General features: G+C 40.2%; 1 protein-coding gene across 2 annotated transcripts in view; it reads left to right on the top strand.

Annotated features, from left to right (window-relative positions):
* Positions 1-15,289, top strand: part of TBC1D9B (TBC1 domain family member 9B) — a 52,707-nt gene that overhangs the window by 19,574 nt on the left and 17,844 nt on the right. For both annotated transcript variants that reach the window (XM_088133841.1, XM_088133840.1), the window contains exons 8-16: positions 852-1,013; positions 4,004-4,154; positions 4,605-4,819; positions 5,936-6,053; positions 7,303-7,588; positions 10,678-10,807; positions 11,479-11,577; positions 12,732-12,800; positions 15,049-15,286. In XM_088133841.1, coding sequence (XP_087989967.1) covers positions 852-1,013; positions 4,004-4,154; positions 4,605-4,819; positions 5,936-6,053; positions 7,303-7,588; positions 10,678-10,807; positions 11,479-11,577; positions 12,732-12,800; positions 15,049-15,286 — 1,468 coding nt within the window. The remainder of the gene's footprint in view (positions 1-851; positions 1,014-4,003; positions 4,155-4,604; positions 4,820-5,935; positions 6,054-7,302; positions 7,589-10,677; positions 10,808-11,478; positions 11,578-12,731; positions 12,801-15,048; positions 15,287-15,289) is intronic.

The raw sequence follows: 15,289 nt of genomic DNA, 5'->3' as shown, positions 1-15,289 counted from the left end.
CAAATAGAAGGGGTAGAAATGGAAGCAGTAACAGACTTCACTTATTTGGGCTCCAAGATCACCGCAGACGGAGACTGCAGCCATGAAATTAAAAGACGCTTGCTCCTTGGGAGGAAAGCTATGGCAAGCCTAGATAGCATATTAAAAAGCAGAGACGTCACCTTGCCGACAAAGATCCGCATAGTCAAAGCTATGGTTTTTCCAGTAGTAATGTATGGCTGTGAGAGCTGGACCATAAAAAAGGCCGAGCGCCAAAGAATTGATGCCTTTGAACTGTGGTGCTGGAGAAGACTCTTGAGAGTCCCCTGGACTGCTAGGAGGTCAAACCAGTCAATCTTAAAGGAAATCAACCCTGATTGCTCATTGGAAGGATCGATAATGAAGCTCAAGCTCAGATATTTTGGTCACCTAATGTGAAGAGAGATCTCTTTGGAGAAGACCCTGATGCTGGGAAAGATTGAAGGCAAAAGGAGAAGAGGACGGCAGAGGATGAGATGGTTAGATAGCATCACTGAAGCAATGAGCATGAAACTGAGCAAACTCAGGGAGGCAGTGAAGGACAGGAAGGCCTGGCGCAATATGGTTCATGGGGTCACGAAGAGTCGGACACGACTTAACGACTAAACAACAACAACAACAATATATGTAGGGATCATATTGCATAATCTATGAATATCTGAGATGATTTAAATGAGGACGAAGGCATTAATGGCAATACCATCAATAATGTACTGTACCCATGACCGATGTCTTCCTAGAACTTTATTGATTGCACCAGAAGTCCAGTAGCCTTCATTGCAGTTGAACTTGCTTATATTTCTGCATATTTTGATTTATACATTTCTTTATAGGAGATTCCAGAGCTGTCACCCAATAGCCCTCCTGCAGACAGTCCTGCTTCTCCTCTCAACAATCAGCTGGGGAACTTTTGCACAGATGAGACACCCACGGCATCTCAGGGGCTGTTGAAACTGCTTAGGATCAATTTGGAGGAATCCTCTGGAGAAAAATTGGTATATTACTGATTCTTTATCAATTCAGAAAATTCAGTGCTTATATTATAATTAAAAACCTTTTAATTATAACAACCCATAAGATTAAATGCAGTGGTATACTTTTAGATAGGAAAATATTTCAGATATATTAATCTAAATGAGAAGAACATAGATGAATTAAAGCAACTTCTACTTATTTTTCTAAAAAATTTTGTGGTGGCTTGAAAATGTCCTCCTCCTTGGGCTGTTGGCTTTCAGAAGGCGGAATGGCATGTGTCCCCAGCTCCCGTGGACTTACATCTGTAGCAGGAGATTGCTGGGGCTGCTTGGAAACAGGTTTGCAGGCGGGGAGGTCGCTGTCATTGTGCCATTTGTGGGTGGAATGGTGTGTGTCCCCCGGCTCCTGCAGACTAATATCTATAGCAGAAGCTCGCTAGGGCTGTTTGGAAGAAGGTGTGCTGGAGGGGATTGGCCACCATTCTGTCTTCTGTGGGCACCAACGCAGCTGTTGGTTAGTCTGGCCTGGACCCTGGCAGTGAGTTTGTTTTTGGCGCCAGTGCTGAAGTTGCCCAGTTGTGGTTTGCAACATTGCCAAATTGTGGCTTTGCAATGTCGTTTAGTAATGACGCTTTGTTTCTTGGGAGACTCAGCGCAACAGATCAGCCTGCCCCAGGGACATTGCTTTACATGGCCTTTGTAGATTGAGAGGCTGCGCAGGACTCTACAAAGGACTCAGAAGACCGCCTGAGGGTTGTGATCAGCTGAACTGGGAGGAGCAGTGACATTGGAGGGCAGGTGCCTTGGGGCTGTTGTGGTTCCCCCCTTTTGCAAAAGCCATTTTATTTCTGGGTCCCAGGCTGAGACCAGAGGAGTGGGGATGTCCCGTGATTGTGTGAGATTCCCTCCCTCGGGTGAGAACTGGGAGGGGGATTGGGGTGTATAGGTTGTATGAAATGGGGACAACCCTTGGCCAGCCTAGTGAGAGTGGTTGGTGGGGGAGGCCTGTGTTGGTTGGTCATGTGAGGAGTGGATTGTTGAGTCCCCCATGGCGTTGAGAGCTTGAGCTAAGTACCCGGAAGACTCAGCCTCCTCCTCTTTTAGGATGAAGGAGTATGAAGGAGTGATGTGGGGATCCCCTCTTTTGGGAGCTGGAGGGCATGGGGTGGGGTGTTTGGGAGGGTTGGGGGCAGGATAGAACATCATGGTGGTGACGGGTAAGGGAAGGTATGATGAGAGACTGGGGGCAGGCCAGTCTCAGGGAAACAAGGGCCTGGTGTCTCATACTGGTTCCTTGTTCCGGCCCCCGGATCTCAACTCCGGTTCCTGGTCAGCAGGCCTTCAGAAGCCTTGGCTTTCGGTTGCTGCTACTAAATGCTAAGTCAGTGTGTAATAAAGCCTTCCTCATCTGTGACTTAATCACAGATGAGAGGGATGACCTGGCATGTATTACTGAGATCTGGCTGGGTCTGGAGGGGGTGTGTGTTCCCTCTCAGAAATGTGCCCAGCTGGGTTTTGGGTATGGCATCTCTTTTTATAGCCTGATAAGTTAGGGCGGATCCTTTCTGAGTTTCTCTGCCCGTTACGCAGCTGTGCCCCCCTTATCTGATCGTTACCTAGGCAGCATCTCTTCCCTCATCTCCTGAGGTCATCATCCCTCCCAAGGCGAGGTTAGCCCCAACCTTTATTGCCTTCTGGAAAGCCCTTAAAATGTGATTTTTTTCAACAGGCCTGGGGATCCCCTGGTGGTGGGGAGACTCCTCGCTGGCTGTATTATGCGTGATGTTCTCCCGCTTGCGGTTTTGTTTTTATGTTTACTATTTTCATTGTTTTTAATTGGTTTTATAGTAGGTTTTAATGTAGGCTGGAGAGAGTCACTTTGTGTGAGATGGGCAGCCATATAAATTCAACAAACAAACAAACAAAATAATGAAGCAACCAATAAGGAGAAACAAGGCTGTATATTTGAATCCCAAGGAAAGTTTGAACAAGACCAAATCTATTAATATGAATAGTTCATATAAAAATATTTTAAGGAATGTTTGGTTAAAACCAGCACCTTGAAGAGTACTTGGAAGCTATTAGGAACAGTTAGTTCTTGGTGCTTGTTTTCCATTGAAAAACTTGTTTATTTTTAATCTGAGATATGATGCATTGCCTTGTATTGTAAAAGAGAGGGTAGCTGAAAGAAATTCACTTATTTGTGCCATGTTGTACATGATAATTTTATTTATTAGATTTATAACCTGCCTCTTTTTGGTGCAGCTCAAAGCAGCATGCATAGTGCTCCTTCCTCATATTTCCCCCAGCCCTGTGAGGTGGGTTGGGCTGAGAGAGCGTGTCTGGCCCAAGGTCACTCAGCCAGCTTCCCTGGCTAAGGCAGGACTAGAACTCACCGTCTCCCAATTTCTAATCCAGTCCCTTAATCAAACTGGCCGTTAATACTATGTTTATTAAGACATGTTTACAATCATATTTTAAACGTCTAAAAATGTACGCCTCTGAGATGGAACAGAATGCTAATCTGTGTTTTGACACTCTTATAGTTTGAGACCAAATTTATTTTATACCAATCTAGATGATACAGTTCAAGAAGTGTGCTAGTGCCTTGCACACGAATTCCTTTTTTTTACCCATTCAGAAGAAAACTTTTTGATACCATATTTCACCTTTACACATTTCTATTGCGGTATCTTTGTGAGTTGCTATTAGAGATCAATGTTTATAAATTACTGATAAAGTGAAAATGCTGCATTGGAGAGGAAGAAAAAAAAGCTTGGCTGTACTGAAGTTTCCAGGGGGCTGCAATGTCTGTAGCAAATCACAATAATGTCAAAATGACAACATGCACATCATGCATATGTTGCCATTATGTATTTGCACCATTACAAATTTGCCATTATATATTTGTGATGCAAGTATGTAAGTCACAGCATTTCATGATGATCATCACACCCCTGCCCCCGACATCCATAGCAGTAGTGTAATCCTTTCTATGCTTTCCTCTCGAGGCAAAGGAGACAATGAAAGAAGAATCTTGGAACATTCATTTCTTTGAATACGGGAGGGGTGTGTGTATGTACCGCACAGCCAAGACCCGTGAGCTGGTGCAAAAAGGAATTCCGGAGAATCTTCGTGGAGAACTGTGGCTCCTCTTTTCAGGTGACGTTTCTTGCTAAATGTGCACAACAGATTCCTGACTTAAAGGGAAAAATATTTTTTCCCCTGTTAATCAGTGGTATAGTGGTACTGCCCTTAAAATGAAATTTCTCCCCAAACTGGAGGTGAGCTGAAAAGTCAATAATCATTGTTTCCAGATTTCTAAGCCAATTGCTTCAGACAACATTGAGGCTTTTTTCCCTAAAAATTTTTTTTTCAAAGTTTGCTAATATGGAATATAGGATAAGTGCTATTCTTTAAAATATTCTTTCTAAATATATCCTTCTTACTATTAACATCATGCATCCTCAGTGTAAACCAGCTGCTGAAGGCTTGAAACTGACAACCTGCAGGAAAACTGTTATTTGTAGAAGCCTCAGCCTTCTTGTGATTCTCAAGAATCACATCTTGAGTGCAAAAAGCAAGAAAAATAATTTTTGTATGTCGATATAGGGGCCTCAAATGAGATGGCCACTCACCCTGGGTACTACAGCGACTTGGTGAAGCAATCTATGGGAAAATATAGCCTTGCCACTGAGGAAATTGAAAGAGACCTGCATCGTTCAATGCCCGAGCACCCTGCCTTTCACAATGAACTAGGGTTTGCTGCACTTAGAAGGGTACTAACAGCATATGCTTTTCGGAATCCTACCATTGGTTACTGCCAGGTAAGAGAGTGACATTCCTGGATTACTTAGTTGTTTGATGGCACTCCTTGTCACAGTTCAGCCATAGTTTGAATTGGAGCTTGACCTTTCCTACCCTATGGATAGGAATATATTGCCTTAACTGAGAGCCCGATTTGGGCTCTGAATATCACTTTGTACTGAGCAAGCCAGGCAGGAAGAAGGCCTTACAGTGATTAAATTCTTAGGCATGGAAGCCTCCTACTTCTGTTTCCATTTTCTCAGGGCGTGGTTAAACAATCTGTGGGCTGGGTGATTCTCCAGCCTCTTTTTTATAGACTCCTCCCATCTTCATGTGCTTCTTGGGAAAAAGGATCTCTGCCCTGAAAGTTCTGGAGGAAAAGAAGGAGAAAGAGAAAGGAATAGTGAGGGTGTATAAAGGCATATGAGAATATCTCTTTTCCTCTTTCATTTCCCCAGTGAAATTTCAGGAGGACCTTCCTTCCTTCCTTCCTTCCTTCCTTCCTTCCTTCCTTCCTTCCTTCCTTCCTTCCTTCCTTCCTTCCTTCCTTCCTTCCTTCCTTCCTTCCTTCCCTCCTTCCTTCCTCCCCTCCTTCCTTCCTTCCTCCCCTCCCCTCCCCTCCCCTCCCTCCCCTCCTATTTCTTTCTCTTTCTCTTGTTTTATTTTATTATTATGAAACATAAGTAGTACATTATATTATTTAGGTATAATGGTGTTTATACAGTGTTGACTAGAGATTATTAACACACTGATGTTTAGATAACTTAAACTTTTAAAGATAAAGAAAAAAGAAAGTTTGCATTAATATTGACTGATTTCTAAAATGTTAAGGTTGATAAACATAAGAATGCTTAGATTTTACATCTAAAGCTGGATGTGGCATTAATAAACAACTGCAAAATACATTACATTATTATATAATAAAAGTTTCTATCTTGTACCTACTTTCTCAAAAGGAAAGCACTGCACTAGGATGTAGTTCTAAGCTATAAAATGTCTTCTTTGTAGCATCTTATTCATAATTTATATGTGAGGCTCTAACAGATTGAAACGATAATAAATACTTGCCTTCTTAAATACGCTTCCTAGCTAATATAAATGTTTATGTGTGTGCATGTTTGTCTTCATATTGTCAGGCCATGAACATAGTGACATCAGTACTACTTCTATATTGTAATGAAGAAGAAGCTTTCTGGCTCCTTGTGGCCCTGTGTGAGAGAATGCTGCCAGATTACTATAACACTAGAGTGGTTGGTAAGTCACCTTGAAAGCTAGGATTAATTGGTGTGAAGGAATCTGAAGCACTGAGAGTGAGATCTTTAGTTGCAAAATAGTTGGATAGTTGACTTTAGAACAAGTAGATGTATGTGAAAATATTAGCTTAATTAATTGATTCTGTATAATTACAATATTAGAATTGCACAGTTGGAATTAATTAATCACCATCTTTTCATTTTAGCGCTTCTAAAGTCAGGATAAAACCATGTAACTAAATCATTGTACCTTATTCAGTCTTCTTAAAAATTTTCAAGTGTTGAATTCCTCAAATTTTCCTAGCGAGTTTATTTGTTGAGTTTCTCTTGTGATTCTCTCAGATTTTATTAATGTATTGAGTTTCTACAGTTTTTATATCAACCCTATTTAATACTGTTCTTAATTAAAATAATAGGTAAATCTCTTTCCTGAAATCTGTAGATATTTCAAAACTATCAATATATTTCCACATCCTTCTTAGCTCTACATATCACTTCTTCCTGAACTGTTCTCATCCTTGTATTCTCTTCTGAATTCTTTTGAGCTTTACCGTAGCATTCTTTGCAGAATATAAGCCTTCCTGATGAGTTTTTGATCAGCACTGAATTGAGAAGTATTGTTGCTTCCCAAGTCTGGAAAAGATCCCATTTTTTCAAAATAATTAAGGAGCTAGAATGATTATAACTTGGTGCCAGGGAATCTTAAGAGTCTGCCAAGAAGTAGCAGACAATGTCAATAGCATTGGAAGAGTATAGTATGAGAAGTAACATTATAAGTATTCAGGTGCAAGAAGTATATTGAAGCTTCAGAAATGAAACCTAAATATAGAATCCTAATAATTTTATGGGAAAGGGGTTACTTTATTGTGGACAAATTCAGTACAGAATCTGCAAATTCAGGTTGCAACTTGCTGTCAAATACATGGCAGTACAGAAGTTTGAAAAACAGCCTAAATCAGAAATCTCAGAAGCAAATGAATGTTTATCACTCTGTTTCTATTTCAGGAGATAATTTCCAATTACCTGTAGTGAAATAGCTATTGCAACTTAAAATGTGCAGTAGGATTTAATAACTAATGCTAATCACTTCCTTGAGTACAGTAATATTTAGTGAAGCCAGTTGGCCAGTCCAGTGCTGACTGTGCATACGTAAGCTCTTCATTTGTGATAGAATCTTATTTCACTCTCTCACTCACACAATGATACAGATAACACTGCCCCTCTTTTTTCTGTCTCTGTTGCCCATTTAGGTGCGCTAGTAGACCAAGGCATCTTTGAGGAGCTAACACGGGATTACCTTCCCCAGCTGTCTGAGAAGATGCAAGATTTAGGGGTCATTTCCAGCATATCACTATCTTGGTTCCTCACACTTTTCCTTAGTGTCATGCCTTTTGCAAGTGCAGTGGTCATTGTTGACTGTTTCTTCTATGAAGGCATAAAGGTCATCTTGCAGGTATCCCTGGCCATCCTGGAGGCCAACATGGACAAGCTGTTAAATTGCTGTGATGAAGGTGAAGCCATGACTGTCTTGGGCAGGTAGCTTTGTTTTTAGTTTCTGAATTAAATGAATGGCAGTGCCTTTGGATTTATTATAATTATTGTTCATATTTCTTTCTTGGTTCTTTCTGAAGTTTCTTGCTTCTCATTGTGAATTCCTTAATAGACTGGAGCTGCTTATGTTAGAAGACTAATAAAAATCAGGCTGCTCAAAGTCAGTCACTTTGATTTAGCATGTAGGTATGAGATTTATATCCTGCCTTTTGTTCAGGAACCTCAAGGCACCATACGTAGTACTCCCCACAACAACACGCCTCTGAAGTAGGTTGGGTTAAGAGAGAGTGAATAGTGCAAAGTCATCAGGTGAGTTTCCAGAGTTGAGAGTGGACTTGAACCTGGGTCTCCCCATTGCCAGATCAGTATCTTAATGACTACATGACACTGGCTATAGCATGTTATCCAATGTGTTAACATAAATTGTTGTGCCTAGAAAGATCACTTGTAGTTACAGAATTCCTTTGATCTAATTTCATGGCATTCTAATTGACAATTCCCAGCTCAACTTTTTGGGTAATGTGACTTGAAAAATCTAGTTTGTGTGGGAGAGGTTAGTGAATTCTCATCAGCCAGGGATAGGTAAAGCCAGTAGCAAGATGAATGTATGGAGTGCTGAATTTGATTATATTGTGAAGGAGGATTTTTCAAGAAAGGTTGTTCTGAAGTAGTAATTCTGTTCTGGTGGAAACGTGATTAAAAAGAACCCTCGAACAATTAGCCATTGCATAAAATAATTGAGTATCAGTGATTTTTCCCCCCATTAGTCAACTGGGAATCAGCTGAGCTTCCTTTGCCCCCTTAATTTAAATTGGTGACTCTCCAGACAAAAATAAGATAGAGGCAGGTCAGTTCCATTGGTCTGTTGAAATGAATTACCTCTGAGCCCCTCTCTTTCCAGAGCAGATGGGACCTGCAGTTGGTAGAAAGGTGACACTTTGAGGCCACTTCAATTTGCATGCTTGTTCATTTGTATTTTATGCTAAGATTACATCCAGAGAGATAGTTTAATGTGCTTCCCTTCAATCTGTCAGGTGGCACAGAAGGATGCCATCATAAATTTGGTCTATCCCCCAAACTGATCTCTGCTCTGCCTTATTAATGAGGCTGACAGTTCAATGTGGACCAAGTTAAAGTGCAGCAAATGGTGGCTATGTTTCCTCTCCTGTCTATGTTCCCACTCCTACCTGCTAGGGAGGGAGAAGAAACACCAGTCACTTGTCTTAATACAGTGGTGAGATGGGGTTCTACTAGAAGTAATTGTAGCTGAACAGTTCAACAATCTGTGTATACTCAGGGTGCACCTGCATCACTGAATACAGTGGTTGGGAACTCAGCTAGCACTCTGCCCATTCAGTCTCTCATTGTGAGATTTATCCTCAGCCACACTCAGCCCCATTTTTTCCTAGATTTCTTTTCATGAGAGTGATCTTCATGGTAGTTCTGGTGTCTGTGACCAGTGAGTCAGTGAAATAAACAAAATGACTCCCCTTTATCAAGTTCAGAACTGCCAAAAAGCAATGGACAAGCTGTAAAAAAGAACAAGAGAGCTCATTTTGTTTAAGAAAAGTGAGGGTAGTTTATCCTAGAAATACTTCACTTGGAACACAAATTGCTTTCCCCCCCCCTCTTTGACAGATTACTGATAGCAGGATTACTATGAGAATTGGTCTTCACCGCTGCTCCCAGTGCTTGCACAGGACAGTGTTGAAGAAAATGTTTGTGCAGTCCAGCTGTTAGCCAACACGTCGTTCATAAAGCACCAGTGGAGGAGCACGTGAGCAGCCTGCATTTGTGTGGTCTCAGAAGCAAGGGAAATTGTGGGTGGAGTAGAGAAAGCAATCTGGATCTCCTGCAAGCAGGAACAACACCCACCAGTCAGTCTCTTTAAGTTGGGCTGGGGGACCAGCATGTTTTGGCAGATGGCTAAAACCATGGGTTTAGCCATCTTCAAATCGTATCCACAGAGTAGGGGCGTTCTGCTTTTCCTGCTTTACTGCAAAGCCCCTGTTCATCCCATAGATAAGGTGCTGAAGTTCCACCCACCACATGTATGATCTGCAGGTGACCTCAATCATTCTCTCTTGCACACTCCTGTCACTCTCTCGCTTGTCTGGCTCTCTTGCCGTCTTTCTCACTTGTTCTCACTCATCTGCTACTCTCACTTGGTCAGTTGCCTTTCTTGCTCACTCAGCTTTGTCTCTTGCTCTCTTTTGTCTTCTTCACTCACACTTGCTTGCTTGCTCCTCTGCATGCTTCCTCTAATAGCTGATGGAGGTGGGGACTTCCCATCTTAAAGTGACACCCTGTTTCAGCCAGCACCACTCTGTTGTGCAAAGTATCTGCCAGTCAGACATTTTAATATTTTTACATGTGTAAATAAGAAGTCCATGTAATCTAAATAGTGCATTGTGCCCAATATCTCCTACTGCTCAAGCCAAAATAGCTGTAGAAAAAAGTCACCAGCAGCTAGGGGAATGCACCATGTCTGCAGCAGCCAAAAATGGCCAACAGGAGCTGGACAGATTTCAGGTTCCGCTATGTCATTACTGCGGTCACCACCAAGGTGTCACAAATTTTGCACAATTCTGCTTGTGTCAGGAGAAAATGGATAACACTGTTTTATTATCAGAGCAGATAAATACAAAGGTAGGTGGCCTCAACTACAGGCTGAGAATGAGAGGAGGGCCACATCAAAAAAATATGTCCTTAAAAACAATTAGCAAGGCACCTTTGAGTCACAATCATGGGGATGTGTGGGCTTATATATAATTATTACATATTTTCCTGTGATTTATCAGAGCCTGCAATGCTTCAGTATATACAGTACATTAAATTGCACAATATAGAATTACATTATAATTAATATGTAATTTAATATAGTGTATGGATGAATCAAATGTCTTGAATCATAAATTTTATCTTAATTGTTTTAGTTTTAAAATAAATTCATGTTATCATGAAAGCTGACTCTAGCATATATTTTATTAAATAAATTATATAGACTCTCCTGACCATAATTTTCAGTTTATGTACTAATCCAAAATTCTCTGTTGATTTTTGATTTTCTGTAGGTACCTGGATAATGTAATTAATCGGCAGAATATTTTCTCACGTATTCCTCACCTCCACGCTTCATTGACGAGTGGGGATGATCCATCAGTGGAAATTGATATATTTGAACTTATAAGAACAGCCTATGAGGTCAAGAGATAACATAAATCTTACATTTTTACTCTGATATTTTTTTTAATGAATTACTGTATGTACTAGCTTTGTATTCTCTATTAATCAAAGATATGTCTTTAATATAAGCATTCACAGATTCAGGGTATGGGGGTCAACTGTCTCTTTTATGATGAATACAATAGATAAGGCATTTAGCTATAGTCATTATTCCTCTCTAACCCATTTTTCTTTTAAAACTAATTAGTTTGGGTTCTTGGCTCCCTCAAATTCATAGCCTTATAATAGCAAATCCTGTGTTATGTTTTCATGTGATTCTTACAATTGCTAACATACAGTATCTTCTCCCTCTTCCCTTTCCACTAGAACTTCCAGATCTGAACTACAAAATGCAGATGAGTGCTAGAGAGTAGCAGAGATATCGAAGCTCTGCCTCTTTATTATCATCTAGTAGCTCCCCTTATTTTTGTAGTACAAATCTAGTAATTGTTTTCCTTGTTTTGGTGCCCATGGCTTCCAAACATGACTAGAGAGCTATGATTGGCCACCATCACTTCTGCAAGCATTGTTTCCTCATCAGTAAAATAATTGCTAAGTAAAACTTGAAGTATTTCATCAAATGAATGTGATTTTTTCAAATGTGCGGTATTTTCTGTGGATTTAGTTATAAACCTAGTCTTCCACTACAGAAATTCAGCCACTTGAAAACAGATGATATTGAACAAATGCGTTTTAAACAAAGACTGAAGGTAATCCATTCTTTAGAAGACACTGCTAAGAGAAGTGTGGTGAGTAGTACTCACATTTTATAAGCATGTGTTAAGTTACTGATTTTGTTTCTCCTACTTGGAATCTTTGAGGCTAGGCTAAGCTAAACAATTTAAAGAAATAAATTAGACAAATAACTAATTGGCATGTTAATCTTTATTTTCTAGAGCAAGGTATGTGTAGTGTGATAGTGTAATGGTATATCGCTAGTTTGAATGTTGATTAGAAGTATTATCAGTCTCCATTTTGAGACTGACATTAAGCTGCAGACTTCACGACCACATTTGCCCCAGTTCTATAATTTTTTTTCCCTTTGTCCCACATTCCCTGCTTTTCCTGTTACCAGCCCTGATTAATTGTTCTGGCAAATTAGAAAGCTTTACGTGTGGCATTTTGGTTGATTCTGATACAGGTATCAGCCAACTGGGATGTTGCTGTTTTCCTCATAGAGCAACATTGTGATTTCTTTTTAACTTTTAACCCATAACAGGTTGAGCTGAAAACATTCCAGTCTTTTTTATGAAAGTACCTTGGCAGACTTGCCACAGAATCTTAACTAGCTAATTTTCTGTCTTATTTTCTCCTACTGAAAATGTAATAGGAAATAAATAGTGACCTTTCCATTCTCTGAGTTGCTATGTCTGGGAATCTCAAGGGAAGGGTTGCTCTCCATTTTCTTGCTGCTGTTTTTGTCTGTTGCTTGTGGTATCCCTTCCCTCCAGATAGCATCAGATGTCTAGCAAATGTCTCTAATGCCCTTGTAGATGTTTGACAAGGAGCACATTAAGGAGAAAAAAGCTGAGAGGAAGAAAAAAATCGACCCATTTCCTGTTCCTGCTTCCAATTATAGTGCACTGAGAGCAGGAAATACATATAATACCTTTGACCAGCCTTTTTGTGCTTATTGACTCAGTTCAAGAGAATAGAGCTGTTCTCTTTTAGCTGTCATTCAGTTTTTAGATTCCTCTGGTCTTACAGGTCAGTATCTCCCAAATACAGACTTTAACATTCTGTTCAAAATTATTAGATGCTCCTTCCTTTTTCCAGTTCACAAATTTCAAAAGTCATTTTGCTGTACTTCTAAAAATATAGCTTCCTCCTTTCATTGAATCTAACTTTTTCCAGATTCCCAGCTGACACAATTAAGATACATTTGTTTCTGTGATTTCTGTAGGTCCGAGCTGTATCTGGTGACATTGGCTTTTCTATGCAAGAATTAGAAGATCTTTATGTAGTATTTAAGGTGAGAGACCTTGATAAAACAGTATCCTCTTTATTATTGCTGCAGGTAGCAGATAAAGTGTGTCTGTGAAAACTCCTTTAAATTACAGAATTGCCAGGGTCCAAGTTGGTGGTGTATTTCAAAAGACTTTTATGCTCAGATTGTTTGGGTTTATTTTTGCAGCTGAGAAAATATAGGAAAATACAACAGAATTAGACGAGATCTTATTTTGTTAGACTGATTCAGTTTTATTTTTTGTTTTGTTTCGTTACATGCTGTGATTCTAAACAAGTGCATAAGATTTATTTAGTTTATGTTTTGAGAAAAGAGCAGTGTTTCAGCCTATCTCCAATCAGAGATGTAATTTCTGAGGGACTGGGGACAAAATATTTTGCCCTGGCTTCTTTCTCTGTGTTTTGTTTGATTTTGCTTTCTTAATACTTGCAGTAGTAATGCCATATGATATCAGGACTTTCTAGATTTAGCTTTAAAATGTTAATGCTGTCATATTATCATGATTTTGAAAGGCAACATGGTATTTGTCATACAATTTAAAAATAAAAATAATTTAAAAGGAGCTGCTTTTGCCCCTGCCACAATAGCAAGTACAGGAGGTCCTCAGTTAATGATCATTCATTCAGTGACCGTTAGACATTATGTGATCATGATTTGGGCACTTGGCAACCAGCTCACAGTTACGTCGCAGCATCCTGTGGTCACATGATCGCCGTTTGTGTCCTTCGCTACTGGCTTCCAACAAGCAAAGTCAATGGGGAAGCTGGCAGGAGGTCACAAATGGTGTTCATGTGACGTTGCACTTACCAACCGTGTGGGATTCACTTAACAACTGCAACTGGAACTACTGAAACTGCTGTTGTAAGTCAGCGCAGTCACATGACATCATGCTTTATGACTGCGTCGCTTAGTGACAGAGTTTCCGGTCCCAATTACCATAGATAACTAAGGACTACCTGTACATTCATCTTGTTTTAAAAACAGTTTAAAAGAGAAAGAGGAAATTGCCACTATTACTACAGAAAGGTACAGTGGTACCTCGGTTCACGAACTTAATTTGTTCCGCGACTCTGGTCGCGACCCGAATTGGTTGCAACCCGAAGCAAATTTCCCCATAAGGTTCAATGTAAATACGGTTAATCCGTTCTGACCCCTACGAATTTGCTCGCCAACTGATTTTGGTCGCCTCCCGAATCAAATTTCCCCATAAGGTTCAATGTAATTACGGTTAATCTGTTCTGAACCATATGTATTTTTTTTTTAAAACCGCAAAAATATGAAACAAAATACAATACGAAGAGAGAGAACACTAACCTTGCTCGACGTGACTTCTGGCATGGAGGATAGGAAGGCGGGTGGGGAGGCGGTTATTGCTTGGAGGGAGAGTCCCCCTCCCTCAGGAAGCCACGACCACGTGTCACGGCAGGGAAAATGGCCGCGGATCCTGTTTGTCACCCGATCCGGCGTTCGCGAATGGAGGCAAAATTTTGCGAATGGAGCTGTTCGTGACCCGTATTGGTCGTGAACAGAAGCGTTCGTGACCCGAGGTACCACTGTATTTGAAATGTTTCTGTGCACCCACCTCCCTGATATAGCCTTTGTTATGTATGTCCCATCTGTAAGTGATAGCAAACTGCTGCAGCTGTTTTGATTCAGCCTGAGCTTGATTCCTTAGTTCAGTCTTCCCATATCTGATATCCTCCTTATATATTGGACTAATTTTAGTGAAACATAAGCATTCTTAGCACTATAGAATTAGCAATGTCCCATTGCTAATGGGAGTTTGAAGACTATGATGATTTCAACCAAGATCTTTCAAATTATCACAACTGAATGTAGAAAAGTAGTAGAGTGTTCATTACAATGTTAGAACTAACTTTTCAGGTAACTGTGACATTTCAAAGGCTGTAGAACTACCAAAAAACCCTATTTGTTTCCAAACTGTCCCATTCAGATTGTTGAACAATTTCTGTCTGAATCTGTGTGCAAATTGATTGGATTCCTTATAATTATACTTTTCATTGTAGTCTTGTATGTTTCAGAACTGATTAAACGCCATGCCTAAACCTTTAAGATATGTCTTCAATGCTGACAGATTGAAAAAAGTGTCATTCTCTCTCTCTCTCAGCCCAACCTGGCTCACAGGGTTGTTGTGGGGAAAATAGGAAAAGGGAGCTTTTGTATGTCACTTTGAGTTGTACAAAATAAAGGCAGGATACAAATCTAATAAATAAATCATTTCTTCTGTTTATAGGCAAAACACTTCATGAGCTGTTACTGGGGAAATCGCACTTCAGCTGCTCAAAGAGACCAGAGCCTACCCTACTTAGAGCAGTACCGCATCAACATCGAGCAGTTCAAAGACTTGTTTGCTTCTCTTACGCCTTGGTCTTGTGGACTCCACACATCAGTGCTAGCAGAAAGGATGTTCCGACTTCTGGATGAAAACAAAGATGCGCTTATTAACTTTAAAGAGTTTGCAACAGGCATGAGTA

Source organism: Python bivittatus, unplaced genomic scaffold (genome assembly GCF_059951505.1).
Source record: "Python bivittatus isolate LINGU-HERP-01145 unplaced genomic scaffold, Pbiv_v1 ctg000080_np1212, whole genome shotgun sequence".
NCBI classification, from domain to species: domain Eukaryota; kingdom Metazoa; phylum Chordata; class Lepidosauria; order Squamata; family Pythonidae; genus Python; species Python bivittatus.
The sequence above is the reverse complement of the archived record's forward strand: the minus strand, read 5'-3'. Positions and strand labels throughout refer to the sequence as shown.